Below are 22,411 nucleotides of genomic sequence, written 5' to 3'. Positions count from 1 at the left end.
GTGTGTGTGTGTGTGTGTGTGTGTGTTGACCAGCCTGGCGGGGTAAGTCCAATCTCTGGTACAAAGACTCTGGACTTAGTCTCTGGCTGGGACCAGTCCTCAGTGGTAGAAGTAGGGGAGGCTGGGCAGGCATCTTAGATGCTGTCTAAAGCCCGTTGTGGGATGCAAAGCACCTTCCCCAGGAGCTTCACAATTTGAGACAAGTGAGGGGGCAGACCCGGGAGGTGGGGGCAGCAGGGGACCTTGTGAAGGAAAAGAGCTGGGAAAGGAGCCTTTACCATTTCCCCAGACCCTTGCCTTCCCCCTGAGCATCCTCCTGCATGGCTCCTGCCTTTCCAGTCAGCCTGCTTAGCGCTTGGATTGTCGCCCAGCTCCGGAGGAGAAGTTTCAAGAGGCTCCAGGGCCAGGACCGTCAGAGTATCATGTCTGAGAAGCTCATAGGCGGTGTGGAAGGTAGGCTTTGGGCTGGCCAGGGTGATCGTGGGGAGGACGCGTCTCAGGGAAGCCCCCCACCTCCACCTCAGCAGCCTAAGGAAAAGGCTTCCCTTTCCTGGAACTGTAGGGAAGCCAGGGTAGGTGGGAAGTGCCACAGTGGTGTTAGATAGGTGGCCCACCTGGAGTCCCCCAATCTCTGCAGCTCCTCCCAGTGGTCCCAAAGAAAGGGGATGTGATAGATGCATGGGGACTAGGCCCCATGACCCCCCCTACATTTGACAGGGTTGCTGTGACTCCTAAATCCCTGAGAACTGCTGCTTTGTGGCATCAGATACTGGAATTTCAGGCAACAGAGAAGTAATAAATGAAGGTCTACAGTCAGACTGACCCTATGGGTTATAGGCCCTAAGGCAGATTTTTCTAATGTCTCTAGACCTAATTTTTCTTATCTGCAAAATAGTAATAGCACCTACCTCATAGGTTTATGAAGATTAAATGAGGCAGTTGGTATAGTACTGGGTACATGTAAGCACTCAGGAAATGGAAGTTATGGTTCTCATGGCCTGGAGACACAGCAGGACTGTCGGGGAGAGGATGACCCTCAGTACCCAAGAAAGGGACAGCCAGCTGCCAGAGGCCTTGATCCAACTCCAGCCTGAGCTGGCTGTCTTTACCCCTGTGCCCCTGGCTCCAGTGGGCCCCAGCTGACCCACCCCATCTCTCCCCAGTGTTGGAATGGCAGGGCCACAAGGAGCCCTGCCGGCCCGTGCTCCTGCAACTGCAGCCGGGTCAGATCCGTGTGGTAGACGGCGGGCTCTCTGTGCTCCGCACCGTTCAGCTGCAGCCTTCACAGCAGGTCAACCTCATCCTGTCCAGCAACCATGGACGCCGTACTCTGCTGCTTAAGATCCCCAAGGAGTATGACCTGGTATGGCCCAGCTCCTTGTCAACCAGGTAGAAGGGAAGGAGCACTGGGCTGGGAGGCAGGGCTTCTGGGTCCTAGTCCCTGGCTACAGCACCTGATAGCTTGATGAACTTGAACATGTCTGTCCTGCCCGGGGCCTGCTGGATGACATGGTTTCCACAGTCCTTTCCTACTCCTGCAGACACAGTCTGCCTCCTCCCTTTCTAAGAACTTCCTGGCTGGTCCCAGCTAGGAGTCCTTGGGAGAAGGTGGGCCCTCTTCCCTGTCCTTTTATTTCGGGACCTAATGAATTTTTAGGGATTTGGGGGGAAGCTAAATCAGGCCCTGGCTCTGTGTGGCTTCCAGTTCTCTCCACCCCTGGCCTCCTCACCAGCCCCTCACTTCCCTAGTATAGAACGGAGAGGAAGCCTGGCTTTGTACATGTGCCTGTGAACGCTAACCGTGCACCTGTAAACCGGCCACTGAGTCCGTTTCCTTTTCTGTAAAGGGAGAGAACGGTATCTCTTTTGCAAGGCTGCTCTTTCTAGTGCCCCCTGACATAATCCGTGTAAAGCGCCTGGCCCCCAGAGGCTTTGATAAATGGTTGCTCTTCCTGCTGCCCCGTAGGTGCTGCAGTTTAACCTGGAGGAAGAGCGGCAGGTGCTGGTGGAGAGCCTGCGGGCGGCTCTGAAGGAGGGCGGGCTGAGCGTCCAGGAGTGGGAGCTTCGGGAGCAGGAGCTGATGAAGGCAGCTGTGACACGGGAGCAGCGGAGCCACCTCCTGGAGACCTTCTTCAGGCACCTCTTCTCCCAGGTGTGTGCACGGGGTCAGATCTATCCTTGTGTGTCTGCCTGTAGTGATGTCCTTACCCGTGTGAGGCCATGGGTGACTTCAGGGAAAGTCAGAAACCCTGAGTTCTAGGCCAGTAATCCACTTTATGGCAACTTTTGCCAGGAAATACTCCTTCCCCCCACCCCCACCCCCACTCTCACCCTGACCCCTGTGAGGCTCCAGAGAGGTAGCCCTCAAGCAGGGGCTTCTCAGCATATGTGTCACTCCTCCTTTCCTGGGGGCTGCCCAGGCTTTCTGCCCCACTCATCTCAACCTTACCAGAAGGCTGCAGAGACCCAGATCAAGACAGGCAGTGTAGGGGCAGTGAGAGCCCCACTCCATCCCTCCTGGGGGATTGCAGTTGCCAGAAGCTAAGAGGGAGCATTAGTGCCCATCTCGCTTACCTTTGAGAGCTCTTGGGAGGATGTGGGGAAAAAAGACAGGGAAAAATGCAAGGACTGGCATGAGAATTAAGGCAGCTTGGGCCCAGCTCAGTGGAGTGGAAGGAGCGAGGGAGAGGTAGGATAAGTCCATCATGATCCTCCCACTGAAGGAGTTTATCATCCCACTGGGAAGATGGAACATACATAGAATGAGCGACAAAGAAAGACACTGCAAAAGTGAACCAGGAAATAAGTGGCCTAGAAGGTCAGAAAAGGTAGCAAACCTTCAGGCTGGCGTATGGTCATGGTGGAGGTGAGATTTGGCAAGGCCTCAAAATTTCCACAAAAGTTGGAAAATTTTGGGTCAGAAAAAAGGGGCAGGAGGTGCCCATGGAAGGTCAAAAATGAAACTGGAGGAGAAGGAGCAGGGTTGGCTGGTTGGGGAGAGGATTCCTGAGGTGTTGTAAGTTGCTGCCGAGTCAGCTCCAATGCACGGTGACCCTACATCATGATCATTGGTATGTTTGAGCCCATTCTTGGGGCTATTGTGTCAGTCCAGCTCATTGACGGTTTCTCTCATTTCAGCTGACCCCTCTACTTCACCAAACATGATGTCCTTTTCTAGCAGTTGAGTTCATAAGGGGAAGCTACTGTTTAATGGTCATTTGCTATGTGCCAGGCACATGTCTTATGTCATTTAATCTCTAAACAAGTAGAACTTGAGCAGGCACAAGGACAGAGAGAGACCCAAGGGAGCTCAGGATGGGCAAGTTGGCAGCACATCTGAAGATCTCATTGGCAGCCCTCAGCTGGCAACTCATTGCAAGGCAGGACCTGGGCATCTCCACTCTGTTCAGGATGCGTCAGGGACATGCGCATCCTTGCTGTAGCCTTGGGGGTGGCTGCCAGTCCCTTTTGTCTGTACAGTGGCTTTCAACTTTACACTTTCCACACAGCCCCGCTTGTGAAGTAACCCCATGAGATATGTAGGGCAGATGAGGAGATGAGTCCCAGACAATTGAAGAGACTTGCATGAGGTCACGCAGTAAGCAGGTAGCAAAGCTGGGACATGAACCTGGGTCTCTTGTCTCTAGCCCCAGGCTCTTTCCACTAAAGCACCTTGTTTGAAACAAGGTTGCTGGGACTAATCAGGCTAGGCTAGGGGCCGACAGGCAGGAAAGACAGGCCCTGTGGCTGCAGCCTGCCTGCTTCCCTCGCTGCCTGTTTTCCCCATGGCGGGCAGCCCCTGGGTAGTCTGGAGATGGCCTGTGATGAGAATTTCCCTTTCCCAAGCCCAATTTTTCCTCAACCCAGCGGAGGCCTTGTCTTAGTCACAACTCTTGGATGCAGGTCCCAGAAACCCACTCAAGCTAGCATTGGCAAAAGGGAATTGACTGAGTATGCAGGATGTCTCAGGAAATCCAAAAGGAGGACTGCTGACTGGCCTCCAGAGGGATCAGGAAAGCGAAAGCTGGCAGCAGATGAGGTCACTCCGCCCTTAGGCTGCCTCTGCTTTCTCTATGCCTCTGCTTCATTCTCTCTCTGAGCACTTAGGAGTGTGGTCTACAACTCTGACAGCTGACTGGCTGAGTCCTCTTAGTGTGAATTCCAGGATACTTTGAATTCTCTCAATTCCAGACCCCCAGCTTGGGTCAAATGTGCATCCCTGGTCCTGTCTGCTAAGGCAGAGGGCCAGGACTCCGTGGACCAAACACAGCCCCATGTCAGCTGAGGCAGAGGGCCAGGACTCTGTGGACCAAACACTGCCCCAGGGACCCAACCCCAGGGCTGATGAGGTGGGGATTAGGGGAGGGGGTACTGTGCAGACACCTCAAAAGATGGCTCCTGTAAACCCAATTGGCCTTCAAGTCAGCAAGGTCTTGTCTCCTTCTCTCTCTTCCTCTGCCACTGCCCAAGTGCAGGTGCTGGACATTAACCAGGCAGATGCAGGGACCCTGCCCCTGGACTCCTCGCAGAAGGTGCGAGAGGCCCTGACGTGCGAGCTGAGCAGGGCTGAGTTTGCCGAGTCTCTCGGCCTCAAGCCCCAGGACATGTTTGTGGAGTCCATGTTCTCTCTGGCCGACAAGGATGGCAATGGCTACCTGTCCTTCCGGGAGTTCCTGGACATCCTGGTGGTCTTCATGAAAGGTGGGGCTTAGGGGCCAACAGGCCATTCAAGGCACCAGATGTCTGTCAGCAGGGAGCTGTCTGCATCCCGTGTCTCTTCCCAGGCTCCCCAGAGGATAAGTCCCGCCTGATGTTCACCATGTATGACCTTGATGGGAATGGCTTCCTCTCCAAGGATGAGTTCTTCACCATGATGCGGTAAGGGATGGGCCACACCTGAGGCCTCCTGATGTTTTAACAGGAGAACAGATCAGGTCAGAGGAGGCTATGTGGCCACCTGCAGTGAGAGATGGGGGTGGGGGTGGGGGTGGGGGTGGAGTGGGGGCACCACTGCATCCTAGATTCTCAAAGCATCCAATTTCAAAAGCTTACCTGGCCAGGCCCCTGCCTCCAGGAGGGTTTATGTCTGCACTGTTAAAACTGTCCAGAAAACCTCCCCACTTTAAAAAAAAAAAAACCTAAAAAACACAACCAACCACCAAGTCTGCTAACCCCTGTTGGATGCCTTGGGGTCTTTGTGAACTCTCATGACACCCAGGGGCCTCGGCTGTGTTTTACAGATGTTTTGCTTTACATAATAAAAGACTAGATGGGTCCATCAGTGGATGAGTGGATGACCTTAGTCATTCTTCTAGTATTAATCACGTGACAGGCAGGAGGAGAAACAGGGAAACTTCCTTTACATTCTAACCCTTGTCTTCCTGCTTCTTCAGCTCTTTCTGTTCTGGGGTGGCAATAAAGGCCAGCTTTGAGCATCAGGCTTTATACTCCTGGAGACAATGCTTAGTCACACAGCTTCCCACAAGGGCAGGGTTCACATCTCTCTTTGTTCCCTTCTGAATCCGCCCCTTCTGCACTCTGCTTGGGATATGGCAGGCAGTCAGTACATAGCTACTGAATAAGATAAAATGAAATGAATGAGCAAACGAATAGAGTGAAAGAAGCGGCCCAGATCTTTTTATCTTGTCTACCCCTTTAAGCCTTTCCACTGCTTTAAGCATTCCCCTGGTTGCCACATCCCTCCTAGGGTCCAGATACCCACACTGGACATGGGCTTCTAAAAGGGCCAGGCAAGGTGACTGGTTTGTACCCCACTGGGTGAATCACTGCAGACCCAGCGCTTGGCAAGGTGCTAGGAATCTAGGAGAGGGTCCGTGCCTCTAAGGGCTGAGTGCCCAGCTTCTCATCCTGTAACTCATGTGGGTCTTGCTTAGCCTCAGTGGGATGATTTTTTTTTTTTTTTTTTTTTTTTAAGTGTGATGGCAGTGCTTGCCAAGCCACGTGAGCTGGGTCTTTTTCTGTTGGACTTGTACACACTTGCATGGCCTGATTGCTTTGGTCCCAAAGTAGAGCCCAAGAAAATGTGGCCACTGCAACTGTATGGGGGCACCATCAGTTTGGGCATGGAGGCACTCCTGACTGTACCCCAGGATGCTGACCCAAGGAAGCAGCGGCCATTGCAGTTACACCCCCTACTCCTACTGTCTCGTGGACTGTGCGGTGGGAGTCCAGGGATGTGTGGCAGGCATCAACAGAAGAGAGTGGGTGGAGAGCTGCCCCAAGAGAAGACATGGCCCACCCAGAACTAAGTGGACATTCACCTCAGCTGTAGGTTCTCCCATGCCTGAAGGCTGCTTTTTCTAATCGGTCAAGGTCACCTTCAGTTCTCTTCTACCTCCTGAGCTGGTAACACCCCACCCAGCTTGGTGTCAACTGCAGACTAGATGAGCACCTTCTCAGTGCCACTTCCTGCGTCAGTAGTAACCGTATGACATAACCTGGGGCCTGCCCCACCCTGCACCTGTCTGAGCCTGACCTCACTGGGTGACAGGTTGCTCTGTCTCTGGTCCTCCTCCAGGTCCTTCATCGAGATCTCTAACAACTGCCTGTCCAAGGCCCAGCTGGCCGAGGTGGTGGAGTCCATGTTCCAGGAGTCGGGTTTCCAGGACAAGGAGGAGCTGACGTGGGAGGACTTCCACTTCATGCTGAGGGACCATGACAGCGAGCTCCGTCTCACGCAGCTCTGCGTCAAAGGTGGGGTGGCCTGGTGGTTAAGGCCGACTTAGCCACTCGGCACAGTAGGCACAATACCTAGGGCCCACGTACTTTTAGGAGACCACAGACATGTTTTATTTATGTGAAAATCAGAAAAAAACATGTCCAGTGTGTGTGTGGGGGGGGGGGTGTTCTTGTTTTGTTTGCCACTATATCCCCTGGGGTACCCACTGCTTTAGAGTTAATTCCAACTCATAGTGACCCTGTAGGACCGAAAAGAACTGCCCCATAGGATTTCCAAGGAGCATCTGGTGGATTCGAACTGCTGACCTTTTGGTTAGCAGCCGTAGCTCTTAACCACTAAGTCATCAGGGTTTCCTCCCCTGGCATAGTGCTCAGTAGATGTTTGCTGAGTGCATGAAGACAGGCTTTGTTGTCCCACCTCCTACTTCCTGCCCCACCTGTGTCTGACTCAGGTGGGTGGGGGCTAGAGTCAATGAGGAGTGTGCAGGTAGCAGGCAGGGAGTTTGCCTCTGGCCTGCTCTGAGCCGTTAGGGTGTGTTCTCAGTTTAGGGTTCTGACTGGGATGTTGAGACCAAACCCAGCCCCTCCCAGGATTATGAGAACTTTGGGGGCTGAGCAGCCTGAGTGGGCGAGGGGGCAAGCGAGTCAAGACCCAGATGTGCTTCTGGTCAGGGCTTCCCCCGTCCAGTGGTCCGCAGGCCAGGGGGAGTTGGCAGAGAGGAGACCCAGCACTCCTGATTCCGCAGCTTTTCACCTTTCTCAGGCAGCAGGCACCTGGCCCTGAGGGCAGACACAAGGGTCCGGAAGTGGGCCCAGGCTGCAGAGTCCCTGGAACAGCCAGCCCCTGCCTGGAGTGGAGAAGGACCAGGCTTGGGGAAGGAGGATTGAGGAGAAAGCTAGCACCGACTATTGTTTTGCTTGCTTTTAATAGTCGTTGTGATTGGTTGTTTCTCCCAAGTTTTATTTTAGAAAATGTTAAACCTACAGAAAGGTGTGAGAATAGTACAGCCAGCATCCCTGTGGCCTCCACTGGGATCTGCCAGTCGTCCCTGTTTCGCCACGCTTCCTGTTTGCTGAGCGTTTGAGAGTTCCTACAGACATCTAGGCTTTGCTTTCAACACTCAGGCTTCATTAAGCTCAGCTTGATCACTTTTGGCCTCTGGGCTATAGACCAGGGTCATCTCAGGGTTGGTCTAGCACTTGGAAGTGACCTGGAGATTCCCAGGCCTCCTGTGAGAACCTGGATTTACAACTCAATCCTGCCCTGACCCTCTGCCCTCAGCCCAGACAAGGAACAATGGAGCGCTCCTCTTTTTTGTCCCCTACATTTTATTATGAACATTTTCAAACAGAAAATTTGAAAAAAATTTTTACAGTGATTTCCTCATATACCCGCCACCTAGATTGAACTCCTAGAAGGTGTTAAGCTGGAGGGCTTTAAGCATGGTTTTTGTGGTGAAATGGGCTTAGCAGGCAGGTTACATAACATTCCTGAGCTCTACCCCCATAAACCTGATACCAGCCCCAGGAGTGGGACAAGCGCTGGGCCTGGGCACCCAGAGGCAGGGCATTCACTGGTCAGAGACCCTTTGAAGTGTACAGACACCAGCAGGGGCAGGGGGCACTGAGCATTTGAGCTAGGCCCTTCTGGGTCCTGAGCTGCTCCTGAGCCCAGCTCTGCATTGCAGGGGTGGAGGTGCCTGAAGTCATCAAGGACCTCTGCCGGCGTGCCTCCTACATCAGCCAGGAGCAGATCTGGTGAGCCTCCATCTGGGAAGACTGAAGGCAGAGGGTGGGCTTGGGGAGTTGCTCTTTCCCCAGAATGTCTGGGACCAGAACTGCTGCTAGCCAGCTGGTGTATTACCTTTGTGCAAATGAGAAGAAAACGCCCCTTACTGTAGGTGGATGCAGCCCTGCACCAGGGCATGTGGCTTGGTGGGCATACAGCCAGCTGGATTTCGGCGTTCCGTGTTGCCTGGGCCAGATGCCCATGTAAAGGGCACAGCCATATGTGGTGGCCTGGACCCCTAGGAGCCAACTCCTTTGCTAAGCCTCCATGGGAATGCCTGCTGTTCCCTGGCTGAGCGATCAGACCCTTCCTTGACAGGGTGGGTCTGGAGGCAGACCAGGAGCAGCAGGGGACACAGTGGCTAGGTAGTCAGGGTCCTGTCTCCTGCCATTTCTGCCCTAGTCCCTCTCCCAGAGTGAGTGCCCGCTGTTCCCGCAGCGACCCTGAGGCGGGGCCAACACCACAGAGACTGCCGTGCCCGGTGGAGACAGGCCCTCCCCAGGAGATTCGCCGGAGGTTTGGCAAGAAGTAGGTCTGTTCCTCCCCTTAACCACAGGCAGTTCGTCCCATCCCTTCAGCAAACACACGTTCATTACTCTGTACCAGGCACTGTGCTAAGCGCTGGGGGTGCAGGCAGCGTAGTCCCAGCCCAGGAACTTCTTGGTCTGGTGAGATAGCCTGGTACATTTCTAATTACAATGTACCGCTGATGAACGTTATAACGGTGCTTAGCCCCAGGGACCTTGGAGCTCAGAGTAAGCACTGGCTTCTGCCTGGGAGATCAGGAAGGCTTCCTGGAGGAAGGATCCTTTGAGTCTCCAGAAAAGCCTGAATGGGGGTTGGGAGCTACAGACTTGGGAAGGGAGAGGACTGTTCTGAGTGGGAGTGGGCACTAGGCTAATCAGAGCACATGCCCTGGGATGAGCTGACCCAGTAAGTGGCTACTCGGGAAGCGTCCCTCACTGACAGCCTGCTTGTGGAGCACAGTATAGCCTTTCGGGTCTGAACCCTGTTTAGCAAGACTCTCTCAGCGCTCCTGCCCCCGGCGCCCGCCCCTCCAGGGAGCAGGCCTCCACTGCCGCGCCGGGTCTGATGGGGGTTGAGGGCCAAGACTCTCTGTCTCCCAGGGTAACGTCGTTCCAGCCACTGCTGTTCACCGAGGCGCACCGAGAGAAGTTTCAACGTAGCCGCCGCCACCAGACTGTGCAGCAGTTTAAACGCTTCGTTGAGAACTACCGGCGCCACATAGGCTGCGTGGCAGTGTTTTACGCCATCGCTGTGGGGCTTTTCCTGGAGAGGGCCTACTGTGAGTGACAGGCCGCCGGCGGCAGGGCTTGCCATCAGTGACAGCCCTGGGGGTGGGGCCTACAGCGAGAAAAACCCCCCCCCTTCTGGTGCGTGGCCTGAGATAAGTGACAGCCATAGGGGTGGGGCCTACAGTGAGAAAGGACTCCCCTGGGGCGTGGCCTGAGATAAGTGACAGCCATAGGGGTGGGGCCTACAGTGAGAAAGGTGTCCCCTGGGGCGTGGCCTGAGATAAGTGACAGCCATGGGGTGGGGCCTACAGCGAGAACGGACCCCCCCCCCCCCCGGGTCGTGACCTGCGATAGTTGACAGCCCTGGGGGTCTGGCCGACTGTGGGTGACGGCGCGGGGCCTGCTAGACGAAGACCCTGCGGGCCGGCCTGCTGTGAGCGGTGGGCTGCAGGGCTGCGTCCGTGACCTCCCTAACCAGCTGTCCCCTCTGCCCTGACGGCGCTCTCCTGCCTGGGTCCCTCTGCAGACTACGCTTTTGCCGCCCACCACACGGGCATCACCGACACCACCCGCGTGGGCATCATCCTGTCGCGGGGCACGGCGGCCAGCGTCTCCTTCATGTTCTCCTACATCCTGCTCACCATGTGCCGCAACCTCATCACCTTCCTGCGGGAGACCTTCCTCAACCACTACGTGCCGTTTGACGCCGCCGTGGACTTCCACCGCCTCATCGCCTCCACGGCCATCGTGCTGGCAGGCAGGGCCTGGCGTGCTGTGGATTCTCCCCTGTTTCCCCGCGCTGGCTGCCTTCCCCTCCTGTGGACGCCCCCTCCCCATCTTCTTGCCCCTTGACTGCCCTTTCCGGTTGTCCTTCAGGTCTTTTCCTCCTCTTTTGTGCTTTTCTTTCCGTTTTTCTTCTCTGCCTGCATTGATCTTCAATGTAAATCTGGGATATTATTCTCAGGAAGGATGGAGTTGGCCAAGGCAGTGGTGAAGTTGGCCTAGGAGCCCCTCACTGCCCTATGAGTGCCTCTGCCCAGACTTTCAAGGGCATTTCACTAGCCTCCAGCGGACGCATTGGGAACACCTCAGAATGAGTACACAGGTGTTCTCTCTCCATGGGATGTTTATATTTTAAAACATGACTCTGTGAGAGAAACCAAAGGAATGAATTTCTAGTGGTATAATTTTAGACTCATGTGGTTACATTCATGTATAGGGTATACACTGGGGGGTGGGGAGGGAAGGACCAAGACATCGGTTGCAGATTCTAAGTCCAAACTCCGAGGGCTCTTCCTCAAGCCCCCAACTGTGCTTGGCTGTGGTCCTCCATTTTGGGCTGAATGGGTTGAGCCCCCACACTGGGCTGCCTCAGGCTGACCCCCGCCCTGCCTGGTCTTCCTTAGTCTTACACAGTGTTGGCCACGTGGTGAATGTGTACCTGTTCTCCATCAGCCCCCTCAGTGTCCTGGCCTGCCTCTTCCCTGGCCTCTTCCGTGACGATGGGTGAGTGTGTGTGTACATCACGGGGTAATTCTTTCGGATGGTAAAAAGCAAATTCTCTGGGCCCAGAGGAGAATGTCACCTCCCAGGGTGCTGGGCAGACTGAGGAGTCTCAGGACATGTGAGAAAGGCTCAGTGACCAGCCCCCAAGGCAGTAGAAGGGGAAACTAGTGCCTGGATTGGGATGCCTCCTCTGGAGGGTCCTTTCTGGAAATCCCAGGGATCTCCTTTCAGGGTCCTTCCCTGCTGTCCCTTCTCCACAGGTCCGAGTTCCCCCAGAAGTATTACTGGTGGTTCTTCCAGACTGTGCCAGGTGAGAGACTTTCCTTCCTGCTCTGTGAATTTCTGGGCCTGGCTCCAAGCTCCAGGCTCCGGGTTCTGTCTGCCACTGGGGCAGCCCAAACCTCTGTCATTTCTCACAATGAGCCCAGCTCTGCGCCCTGGCCCTGAGGACTCTCCGGGCAGTAGGAGACTCTGCATTGCCCATCCTCCTCTCAGGAGCCTGGCTGGGCTCCCACCCAAGCCCCTACACTGTGACTAGTTTCTCTTTCTGTGAAATGGGTGTGGACTCCTCCCGCACACACCTACCATGACAGGAGCCTGGAGGAATCCTGTGTCAAGCCAGGCAAAGGCCCACCCTCCCCTCATAGTCTGTCTTGACAAGGGCTGTTCAGGGGCATATTCCTAACCCCCCATAACCACCCACTTAAGAGGTATTAGCTGTGAGTCAATTCAAACTCTTTTTGAACTATTTATATGTTCAGTCTCTTCCCTCCTAGGGGTACCACATTTCCTGCATGCACTCCGCTCTGTGAAACACAGCATGGTTGTTTTTTTTTTCTTTCTTAATCCTAAAATGATCTGCTTTGAACTTCAGAGGGTTCTTGCTAATTCCCGCACTCTGGGATTTAGCGGATAAAGTTGTGTTCTTGCTCACCTCTTGGTTCAGGACTTTATAGGCTTTGATTAGATCCCTTCTTAACCTTTGCTTTTCCACACTTTAGGGCTCTAATCTTCCTAATTCCTGCTTGAACACTCCAGGAACCATCCTCCCCCTTCTTTGCTCCCACCCTCCCAGCTCCCTGAGTTGCTGCTTGATACCTGATACCTAGGTCTGAAATCCTTCCTGGACTAAGGGGCATTAGTGACTTTGAACAGGGATAGGGTGACCTCACTGTCACTGACAGTGCTGCTCAGTGGCGGTGTTGGGCTCATGCTGCATGCCGTGGTGGCTGAGTGCAGTAGTGCAGAGACTCAGGCCAGCTTTGCCTGCCTGAGGGTAGGGCCTCCGATTTCCAGGGTCCGGCCCAGAGTAGAGGCCCTGTGCATTGCTTCACTCAGCACGTATTTATGTAAGGTCCATGCTGGGCCAGGCGCTGCACTAGGGTCAGTGGATTTAGTGGTGAAGTAGCCTAGCACTGCTCTGGCTCTTATGGACTTCAGAGTCAGGAGAGTGACAGATATGAGACAGTAATGACACGGATGCTTGAAAAATGACACTTGTGACAAGGGCTATGAAGGACCAGGAGGGTCTTTTGAAATGAAAAGTGCCTGTGACCAGAGGTGTGGGGGGAAGGGAACAGAGGAGCACGCTGGGGCTGCCCCCCACCACCACCCTGGGCAGTGGTGCGCAGAGGAGATCCTGACCCTTGGAAGCCTCAGAAAAGCCCCCTCTGCAAGGCGCTGCTCCTTTGCCTTTCACCCTCAACTTCACTCCCCAGGCCTGACGGGGGTGCTCCTGCTCCTGGTGCTGGCCGTTATGTACGTCTTCGCCTCCCACCACTTCCGCCGCCGCAGCTTCCGGGGCTTCTGGCTGACCCACCACCTCTACATCCTGCTCTACGTCCTGGTGAGGACTGTTGGCAATGAGCCAGGCTAGTGGGGTCTGGGCCAGACATTCCCAGGGAGGCAGTGAAGGCTGGGACATAAGGTCTCCATCCCCTCAGCTATTTCAAATATTCTTTCACTTCCCCACATCCTTCCTAAACAACAGAGATTAACACGGGGCCCACCAATAAGCTGACTCCAATAAGTAGCACTTGGGAGGAAGACTCCCAGGCATGGGGTTTGGAGTAGCAGCCCCACCAGGCTGATCCGCACCCTTCACTGATACTCCCACATCATTTCTACCCAGCCATTCTCCACTTTGGGTGGCTGGTTTTGGTTCCTGGATGGACCTCCTGTACTCAAGGGAGCATCACCCTTTTTAGAACATAGCTTGAATTGATTCTGCCACTTTTGTTCCGCTCCTGCTTTTTGGGGTGTTAGTTGGAGCCCTGGCGGTGCAGTGGTTAACAGCCAAATGGTCGGCAGCTCAAATCCACCAGCTGCTCCTTAGAAACACTATGGGCAGTTCTACTCTGTCCTATAGGATCGCTATGAGTCGGAATTGACTCGACAGCAATGGGTTTGGTTTTTGGTTAGTCACCCCACGCAGCTAAGTGCCACCTGTAAAGTTCTTGAGCTTGTTCAAAATGTGTTCACTTAGACTGCTGATACAATGGCCCCCTTCCTTTTCCTTAACTGGGCCCCTGCCTCCCTTCCTTCACATTTCTTCCATGCTCCTGTCCTGTTCCCTTCATTCTCCCTGGGGTTGTCATCATCTGCTTCAGCTGGTCAGTTTCAGAGCTGACTCTGACCTGTGTCCCCGTGTCATGGCTCTGCTTGCCTGTCTTTCTCAGGGACAAAGGTGGCTCCCCAAAGGGCACCCCCAGGGCCTCAATGAGAAGCTAAACCAATTCCCACAGCCCCAGCTGTCCCCATGGGTTGTCTTGGCTGCCCTGTCCATCACCTGCTTCCAGGCAGAACTCATACAGACCTCTCCCTGGTCCTGAGGCAAAGGGAGAGAGCCCACCATTGCCTCAGTCAGGCTGGCTCCTGCTGCCAGACCTGCCCCCTCCAGGCGCAGTGCTCACTGGTGCCTAGAAGGATCTGTTTCCGGCCTGTTGTGCCTCAGCCTTTTATGGTTCTGAAGATGACTGACTACCCGATCCTGGCTGAGGATGTTTCTTAGAGCTGAGTTGTTTATTTCAGAAGCTTCTTTGGAAGCTGTGGCTAATTTATTCCTCCCTCCCCACCTTCTTGATGAAGGGTGGAACCCTCGTGTCCTGGGTTACTGTTTCTGTTGCGGGTGGAGATAATGTTCTTGTATCTGGTAATGAAGCACCTTCTTTAAACTAGACAGGTGACCCAGAAGAGCGGACAGACTGACTTTCTGGGGCCAAGACCCCTTTCTGATTTATCCCTGAGTTGCGGGTTCAGAAATGGGGTTCAGAGCTGCCCTTCTGCCAGCAGAAAAGTTAGGATCTCAGAAAGGTACAGCCCCCTCTGCTGGGCAGTCCTAGCCCTGGAAGCTTGAGAGTGGCTCTCCTCGGGGAGATCAGGGCCAGAGCACCCTCTTCTTTCCCACTCATCCCAGGCATGGCCACTCGGCTGCAGGCAGAAAGAGAAGTTACAAGCAATGGACTGCAGTGAAAAGAAGACCCTGGGGGAGGGAGTCCAGGCTCCAAAGCCTGGCTGAAGAGGGCAGGGCTAGCATGTCAGAAGATGAGCTGGCTGGGGGCTCCTCCAATCCCTCAGCCAACCCTGAGTCTGCAGTGGCTTTGTGGTTTAAAAGTAAAGCCAACACAAAATGGGGTGTATAAACAGAAGAGTATGAAGTCACCCTGCTGTTGTACTTGGCCTGGTTGAGTGCTCAGAAAGTCTCGGGGGCAAGCGTGGAACTCCGAGAAACCAGAGCCAGTTCAGAGATGCACTCAGAGAGGTTTCTATCAGTCCTATGGGGAAAGGTTCAAGAATTTGGGAGCACTTAGCTGGAGGAAGGGAGAGCTGAATGAAGAACAGGATTCAGCTTAACAGGTAGATGTCGAGGGTCTTAGGAGCCCTGGTGGTGCAGTGGTTAAACACTTGGCTGCTAACTGAAAGGTTGGCAGTTCAAACCCACCAGCCACTCTGTGGGAGAAAGATGTGGCAGTCTGCTTCCACAAAGATTAACCAAAACCAAATCAAATCCATTGCTGTCGACTCGATTCTGACTCATAGCGACCCTATAGGACAGAGTAGAACTGCCCCATAGGATTTCCAAGGAGAGGCTGGTGGATTCAAACTGCCAACCTTTTGGTTAGCAGCCAAACTCTTAACCACTGTGGCTCCAGGGCTTCCTGTAAAGATTATAGCTTTGGAAATCCTGTGGGGGCAGTACTTGTCTGTCCCATAGGGTTGCTAGGAATTGGAATGAACTGGATGGCAATGGGTTTGGTTGATGGTCTATTATGTACTGGCTCCATGCTGGATGGGGAAGGGAGACCTCTAACGCCTACCTTTGAGGAACTTAAACTTGAAAAAAAAAAGAAAAAAAAAATTTTTTTTTTTAAACTTGAGGCAGAGATAAATGCCACGCATGTGACATAATCAAAATGAACACACAGCACAGGATTAATTGCTGAGCTGAATGCTCCAAACAGTGTTACAGGAGCTTATTGAAGGGAGTTTCTTTGGGTTAAACTGGTTGGGGAAGATCTGGGAGAGGAGCTGGGCCTTGGGCCAGGCCTTAAGGATAGATAAGCTGAGGTTTGACTAAGCAGAGTGGGACCTGAAGAGCGCTTCAGGGAGAAGGAAGGGCGCGCATACGGGTGCGGAGGTGGCAATGCTGATGGAGTATTCAGGGTACAGAGGAGACAGGCCTGGCTGTGAACGTCCACGGGGCAGGAGGCGGGGGGGTTAGGTGGTGGCAGGATCTGCTAGCGGATATGTGTAGGCTGAAGCTGAAGCTGTGGGTATGTTGAGAGGCCACACCATGTGGGAGAATGTAGAATAAGAAGAGCAGAAGGTGAAGAAATCAAGCTCAGGTAACACCCATGGTTGGGGGTGGGTGAAGGAATGGTGCCAGCCAGGAAACGAAAAGTGAGGGCTGAGAGGGAAAGACGGAAAGCCAGTGGAGTGTTGTTGAGGAGGCCAGGGAGGAGATGGTAGCTATGGGTGCTACAGACTACAAAAGGTGGTAGAGAACGTGGCCAGAAAGGAGACCTTGGGACTTGGCTATTTGTGGGTCTGGTGAGCCCTCAGTGAGCCGGTCCTGAGGAGTGGTGAGGCAGAAGTCAGACTGACGGGGACTCAGGAGCAAGCAAGCAGAGGGTTGGGGGGCAGGTCATGTCTGGTTACTTGTTAGGCAAGCCTCTTCGAGAAAGGACCAGAGCTGGACAATACCTGTCAGTGACTTCATGGAGAGGGGTAGTAGTGAGTGTTTTTAGTCTCCAAAAGGAGAGGATAAGTTGGGGAAACTCCTTTCGTTGACTCAACCATTATGAGTGCCTACCATGTGGCGGGCAGACACCTGAGGAGCTGAGAATATAGCGGTAAAGAAGCGGGCGCAGTCCCTCCTCCCGCAGGGAAAACAAATGAACTGTAAATGGATGAGCAACAAAGCCACATGGCTGACAGCTGCTCTGAAGGGAGCTAACGGGGAGATGTGGTAGAGGACTGACGGAAGGCCCAAGGAGGGGCATTTCTGCTGAGGCCTGAAAAATGAGAGGAAGCCACGGAAGAACCTGGAAGGATAGTCCAGGCTGAGGGAGCCATGAGTGCAAATGCCATGAAGCAGAAAACATTGTCATGTCTGAGGAAGGGGACTAGGGGGAGACGCTGGCAGGCGGAGACCCCAGTATCGAAAGGCCTTGTAGTGCAGCGGGAAGTCCCCTCAGGCTTTTTGAGCTAGTGATGACATGATGTGATGAACCTTTTATAAAGTAGTACTGGCTTCCTGGGAGAGATGGGGGTCACAGTGAGGCAAGAATAGCAGTGGGAGACCAGTTACGCAGCACTTCAAGAGTCCCAGTGAGAGGCCATGTGGCTTGGTCTAGGGTGGTGTCAGGGAGACCACCTGACAGCAGGTGGAGGTTGAGGGAAGTGGATGGATTCTGTGTTTTTTCAAAGTAGTGTCTTTCATCCTGGGATGTTTCTGAGGTTAGAGTTGGGAGTGGATAGGTTTTAGAGCCTGGAAGGGGCATGATCCATGAAGAGGTGGGGGCTGGACGTGTTGGTGGGGTAGGATGTAGGGGCCTAAGGCCGGGCTGGCCTCAGATCCTGTTGTGGATGTGGCTGGATCTGAGCTGTACTAACTGGCCGTATCTCTAGCTCATCATCCACGGCAGCTTCGCCCTGATCCAGATGCCCCGTTTCCACATCTTCTTCCTGGTCCCAGCACTCATCTATGGGGGCGACAAGCTGGTGAGCCTGAGCCGGAAGAAGGTGGAGATCAGCGTGGTGAAGGCAGAGCTGCTGCCCTCAGGTACTAGCCTGGAGGCTGTCAGGGGAGCAGCTTGGTGGCACTGAAGATGCTAACAGGGCAGGGGCAGAGCCTGGACCACAAAATCTCCTGGCCTGGCCCAGTGGAGGTGGCTCAATGACTTAGGGTGGTAGAGGCCAGGGAGCTGGTAAGAGAAGGTCTTTGCCAGGGGACCTGAATCTCTCTGTTACAACAGAGAGAGGAGGAGCCCAGGCCAGGCTGCCCCTTTGGCCCTGTTGACCACCAGTCCCTGTGTGGGCATGGCCCGTGGGGTAAAATGGCTTCTGGTGGGGGGAGGCCTTCCATGTCATAATCCAGAAGCAGAGCTGAGACTTCAGGTGGGGGAACTTTCTGGAGGCCACATTATTGCTGGGCTCAGAGCGCAGCCTTCTGCCCACCACCCCTCCTCAGGAGTGACGCATCTGCGGTTCCAGCGGCCCCAAGGCTTTGAGTACAAGTCAGGGCAGTGGGTGCGGATTGCCTGCCTGGCTCTGGGCACCACCGAGTACCACCCCTTCACACTCACCTCCGCACCCCATGAGGACACACTCAGCCTCCACATTCGGGCAGCGGGGCCCTGGACCACCCGCCTCAGGGAGATCTACTCACCCCCGACGGGCAACAGCAGTGCCAGATACCCAAAGGTGCCCAGATCCAGGCCAGGAGTGCCACGTGCTCCCACATCCCCTTAGCAGGCCTTGTCCCTGCAGCACCAGATTCCCCAGTGTTCCCCCCTGCCCCCACCATCCGGACACTGGTTGTTCCCGGTAATGCCACAAGCCTTCCTCCTCCCCCTACTCCTTAAACCTGGGTCAGGCTCCCAGGGGCCATAGGCAGCATCTGCCTTTCCCTGCCTCCCAATTCTGGCTTCAGAACGATGGTGGTGGCCGCCAAGCTTAACCCAAACCCACCCTCTTCTCTGCAGCTGTATCTCGATGGGCCATTTGGGGAGGGCCACCAGGAGTGGCATAAGTTTGAGGTGTCAGTGCTAGTGGGAGGGGGCATTGGGGTTACCCCATTTGCCTCCATCCTCAAAGACCTGGTCTTCAAGTCATCAGTCAGCTGCCAAGTGTTCTGTAAGAAGGTGAGTGCCCCTTCCTCCCACAGCCATGGCCCCTCCTTCCCATCACTGTGCCCACCCATCCCTCTCTTCTGTCTCTGCCTTTGGCCTCCCTAATCTGGGCAAGGGAAAGATCTGAAACCCAGAACAGGTCAGGATACCCCTAGATCCTCAAAGACAGAGGATTCATAGCTGCCTCAGGGTCCCTGCTGGTTTACAAGGTTCCCTCCCTCAGTAATGGAGCGCCCCCACCTCGAATGTGCTTCTGGGAGTCCCTCTAAGCAGGGCTGGAGAGGGGTGAAGAAACCCATTTCCTCTTACCAGAGGAGACCAGCACTTGGAGCATTGTTGGTGTGGAGTTTGGGAGATGGAAGGGCATGCTCAGGGTGGGGCACCGGTGAAACTGGCTTGGTTCTCAAGTGGAAGAAGAGGGGGGGTGGCAAGGCAGGGCTGGTGGGCTGGGCTGGCCCCAGTGACACAGCCCAGGCCTTCAGGCCCCTTCCACACGGTTCCCCTTCACCCCAGCCTGGACCTGGTGGCAGGCCCCTGCTCGTCTCTCTGGGCCTGGCAGGTGAGTCAGGGGCGCAGGAATCCAGCAGGCAGAGGCCCAGCCCAAGGAGTGAGGAAGCAAGGCAACTTCTATTCCCCAGTCTGTCTCTGAGCCCATCCACCCACTCCCTCAGGCTGTTCTGAGAAACGCCCCTCCGCTGGGCCCTCTCCTGTGGGGAGCCTCTAGGGGGAGCCCAGCAACCTGAGCAAGGCCCACAGGAGGGAGTGGCAGGTCTGGCTCAGCGTGAGGAAGCCACTTCCCACCAGAGCCCACCTGCAGCTCACAATCGCCAAGGGGCCTTTCTTGGGTGCCCCAGGGTAACCCTCATGGCTACCTCTCCATGCCCTGGGGTAGCTCCATCTCCTGCTTCAGAATCTGGCCCTGTGGCACCATACCCTACCTCCCCAGGCTTTTTCAGCAGAAGCACAAGCTGACTGAGGTCAGAAGAGTTTTCTAATCCTCAGAGTGGGATGTGGGGAGCCTGGGCTGAGCGGGTTCTGAAGCTCGAGCCATATGCCCCCAGATCTACTTCATCTGGGTGACGCGGACGCAGCGGCAGTTCGAGTGGCTGGCTGACATCATCCGGGAGGTAGAGGAGAATGACCACCAGGACCTGGTCTCCGTGCACATCTACATTACCCAGCTGGCGGAGAAGTTCGACCTCAGGACCACCATGCTGGTGCGTCAGGGCCAGCCAGGCAGGGCAGCTTGGTGGGTAGGAGGATTGGTGGGGTACAGCAGGGTGGCCAGGGCAGGGGGGTTGACAGGTAGGCCCAGTTGTTGGGTGATACTGAGCTGGTGGACCTGATCTTCAGCCTCTAGCTCCACCCCTCCCCCACTGTCTCTGTCCCCTGGGCTGTGGGTGGGCCCTGGGTGCTCACCCTGCTTGTGCCTGGCCTGATCTCTTCCTACACCCCCAGTACATCTGTGAGCGGCACTTCCAGAAGGTGCTGAACCGGAGTCTGTTCACGGGTCTGCGCTCCATCACCCACTTTGGCCGTCCCCCCTTCGAGCCCTTCTTCAACTCCCTGCAGGAGGTCCACCCACAGGTCAGTCCTCACTGCATCTCCAGGTTCTCTTCACCTTTATCATATGGGGTCTGAACATCACCCAGCTGGCGGAGAAGTAGTAAGAAGGGAAGAAATAGCCCGCTGATGAGAACCCATCCCCTGGGAGATTGGTGGGGGTAATGGAATGGAAAACGCTGGGTGGGGGTCACCCTGAGGGCTTAAGGGATGAGGCAGGGGGCAGGGACTTGCCACCTCTGAAGCCATGATGGCTTCAAAAAGAAGAGCTTAGTGATTGAGCTAGTCTCAGCCATAAACTCAGAGCCACCCTTCAGCATTAATTCTGAGTCAGCCCTCACCCTGGACACTGAGTTAATAACCATTAATGCTGTGCTAGCCACTAGTCTCATAAATAGTGAGCTGGCCCTTGGTGACACATTGAGCTGTCCTTCCACTGGAGCATTGATTAACCTGGGCCTAAAAAAAAAAAAAAAAACTAACACTCACTAAAACTGAGCTCCATTTGTTAACACTGGGCCAGCCCTCGCCACACCAGGTACTAAGCAAACCCTCAAGAACACTGAGTGAACCCTTGTCATGGATGCTTGCTGGTCTTTAACAAGAAAATGGAACTGTAAACACTGAGCTAGCCTTGCCTCTGATCACCAAGCTAATCCTCACTACTCTGAATACCAAGTTAGCCTCCACTTCTTCCTCAACAGGTCCAGAAGATTGGGGTGTTTAGCTGTGGCCCCCCAGGCATGACCAAGAATGTGGAAAAGGCCTGTCAGCTCATCAACAAGCAGGATCGGACTCATTTCTCCCATCATTACGAGAACTTCTAGGCCCCCTGCCCCGGCCTCTGCTCACGGCCCACTCCGCCCACTGCAGAGATTTGGGCCCACACCTCACCTCCATACTTCCTGTTTCTGGCTGCATCAGCCTTCTTCTCCCCTTCCCATCTCCCAAACTTGGTCTAAATGGCTATGGTCACCATTTGGGCTCAGAGGCCCCCCAGGCCCAGAATGTGTCTCAGCCTGGGGAAGTGGGGGGAGGTGGGGAAGAACAAGAGTTTGGGAGGTGAGAGAGCTATTATTGCTTTGGGGCAAACTAAAGCCTCTTCTTCCAGGCTAAGAGGAAACAAACTCACAGAAACTCAAAAGGCTGGAGCTGCCAAGTGGTGTGTGTGTAGAGGGCTGTGAGCATAGGGATGAAGGATGAGAGCACAGATGATGGCATCTTAGAGCCCCCACCCCAGACCCTGCCCCTCCTTCGGGCTTCCTGTTTTCAAAAGGGCTGGAAAACACCTTGGAGGAGGTAGAGGCTGGCCCCACAGAGATGTACAGGAACCTCCTTGGTACCCCAGACTAACGGTACAATCCACTTTCTCTCCAAAGTTTTGAAACATGTACAGTAGGCAGACCCTAACCCAGTACCCATCTGTGTGGTTCTCTCCAGTCCTTCTCGCCCCTCCCCATTGCTTCTCTCTCCCTGCTCCAATAGTATTCTTTACAAATAAATCACCCTTCTGCTCTCAGGATTTCTTTATTCTGCCCCGGGATGGGGTAGGCACCAGCAGAGGCCACTCACCCAGCCAGCTCACTGAGGCTGGACCAGACATTCCCTCCTCGCCTGCTTGCCAAGAAGCCACTGAATCAAGGACCCTTTCCCTGCCTGGGACAGCCCTTCCTAATGAAGGGCTTCTCATGGTGGTTAGTGTGAGGCTGCTGAAGCCCACTCAAGTGGGGGGGGACATACAGAGGAGATCGAGTGGGTTCTGGAGGAGGTGGGCTGGGTGCAGAGGAGAGGAACTGGGGGCAGCACAGACAGCACCCTCGGGGAGCCAGCTTCTGCCTGGCTTACTCCAGGACCTGTTACTCCCTGCTCTTCTCTGGGCAACAGGAGAGCTGGGCACCTGTGCCTATCACGGGTCCTCCAAGTAGAGATGGGCCTCGGCTTTCCCATCCGCAACGTGACTGGATGCTCTCCAGGTCTCCTAAAAGGTAGGATAACCCCCTATGAGGGAATTTCTGGAACAAGGCCTGATTTCAAGTTATCCGTTCTGTTGTCCCCACAGAATTCGAACACTGGTCAGATTACATATTCTTGGTTTGGAGAAAACAGCCACTGGATTAGACTCCAAAATCCTTTGATTCACGCCACATTTGGGAATGCACGTTTACGTGCTGGAAAAGGCCCTCACAGTCTTCCCAGAGCAGCCGTCTGCCTAGGGTGTTTGGCCTGTGAGGTGACCAGTGTTTACT

At 54.7% G+C, this 22,411-nt stretch overlaps 1 protein-coding gene across 1 annotated transcript in view; it reads left to right on the top strand.

Moving 5' to 3' along the window:
- DUOX1 (dual oxidase 1) overlaps nucleotides 1–21,788 on the top strand; it is a 31,970-nt gene extending 10,182 nt beyond the window's left edge. The window contains exons 15-33 of the mRNA XM_064292018.1: nucleotides 340–453; nucleotides 1,164–1,363; nucleotides 1,967–2,152; nucleotides 4,476–4,701; nucleotides 4,785–4,878; nucleotides 6,539–6,714; nucleotides 8,388–8,457; nucleotides 8,891–9,016; nucleotides 9,616–9,794; nucleotides 10,271–10,501; nucleotides 11,151–11,250; nucleotides 11,511–11,560; nucleotides 12,969–13,096; nucleotides 17,380–17,533; nucleotides 17,942–18,174; nucleotides 18,456–18,614; nucleotides 19,664–19,819; nucleotides 20,061–20,189; nucleotides 20,870–21,788. Of these exons, the coding sequence (XP_064148088.1) occupies nucleotides 340–453; nucleotides 1,164–1,363; nucleotides 1,967–2,152; nucleotides 4,476–4,701; nucleotides 4,785–4,878; nucleotides 6,539–6,714; nucleotides 8,388–8,457; nucleotides 8,891–9,016; nucleotides 9,616–9,794; nucleotides 10,271–10,501; nucleotides 11,151–11,250; nucleotides 11,511–11,560; nucleotides 12,969–13,096; nucleotides 17,380–17,533; nucleotides 17,942–18,174; nucleotides 18,456–18,614; nucleotides 19,664–19,819; nucleotides 20,061–20,189; nucleotides 20,870–20,992 (2,834 nt within the window). The 3' untranslated portion in view covers nucleotides 20,993–21,788. The remainder of the gene's footprint in view (nucleotides 1–339; nucleotides 454–1,163; nucleotides 1,364–1,966; nucleotides 2,153–4,475; nucleotides 4,702–4,784; nucleotides 4,879–6,538; nucleotides 6,715–8,387; nucleotides 8,458–8,890; nucleotides 9,017–9,615; nucleotides 9,795–10,270; nucleotides 10,502–11,150; nucleotides 11,251–11,510; nucleotides 11,561–12,968; nucleotides 13,097–17,379; nucleotides 17,534–17,941; nucleotides 18,175–18,455; nucleotides 18,615–19,663; nucleotides 19,820–20,060; nucleotides 20,190–20,869) is intronic.
- The last annotated feature ends 623 nt before the right edge of the window (nucleotides 21,789–22,411 follow it).

The sequence above is a fragment of the Loxodonta africana genome, chromosome 10, assembly GCF_030014295.1.
Source record: "Loxodonta africana isolate mLoxAfr1 chromosome 10, mLoxAfr1.hap2, whole genome shotgun sequence".
NCBI classification, from domain to species: Eukaryota; Metazoa; Chordata; class Mammalia; order Proboscidea; family Elephantidae; genus Loxodonta; species Loxodonta africana.
The sequence above is the reverse complement of the archived record's forward strand: the minus strand, read 5'-3'. Positions and strand labels throughout refer to the sequence as shown.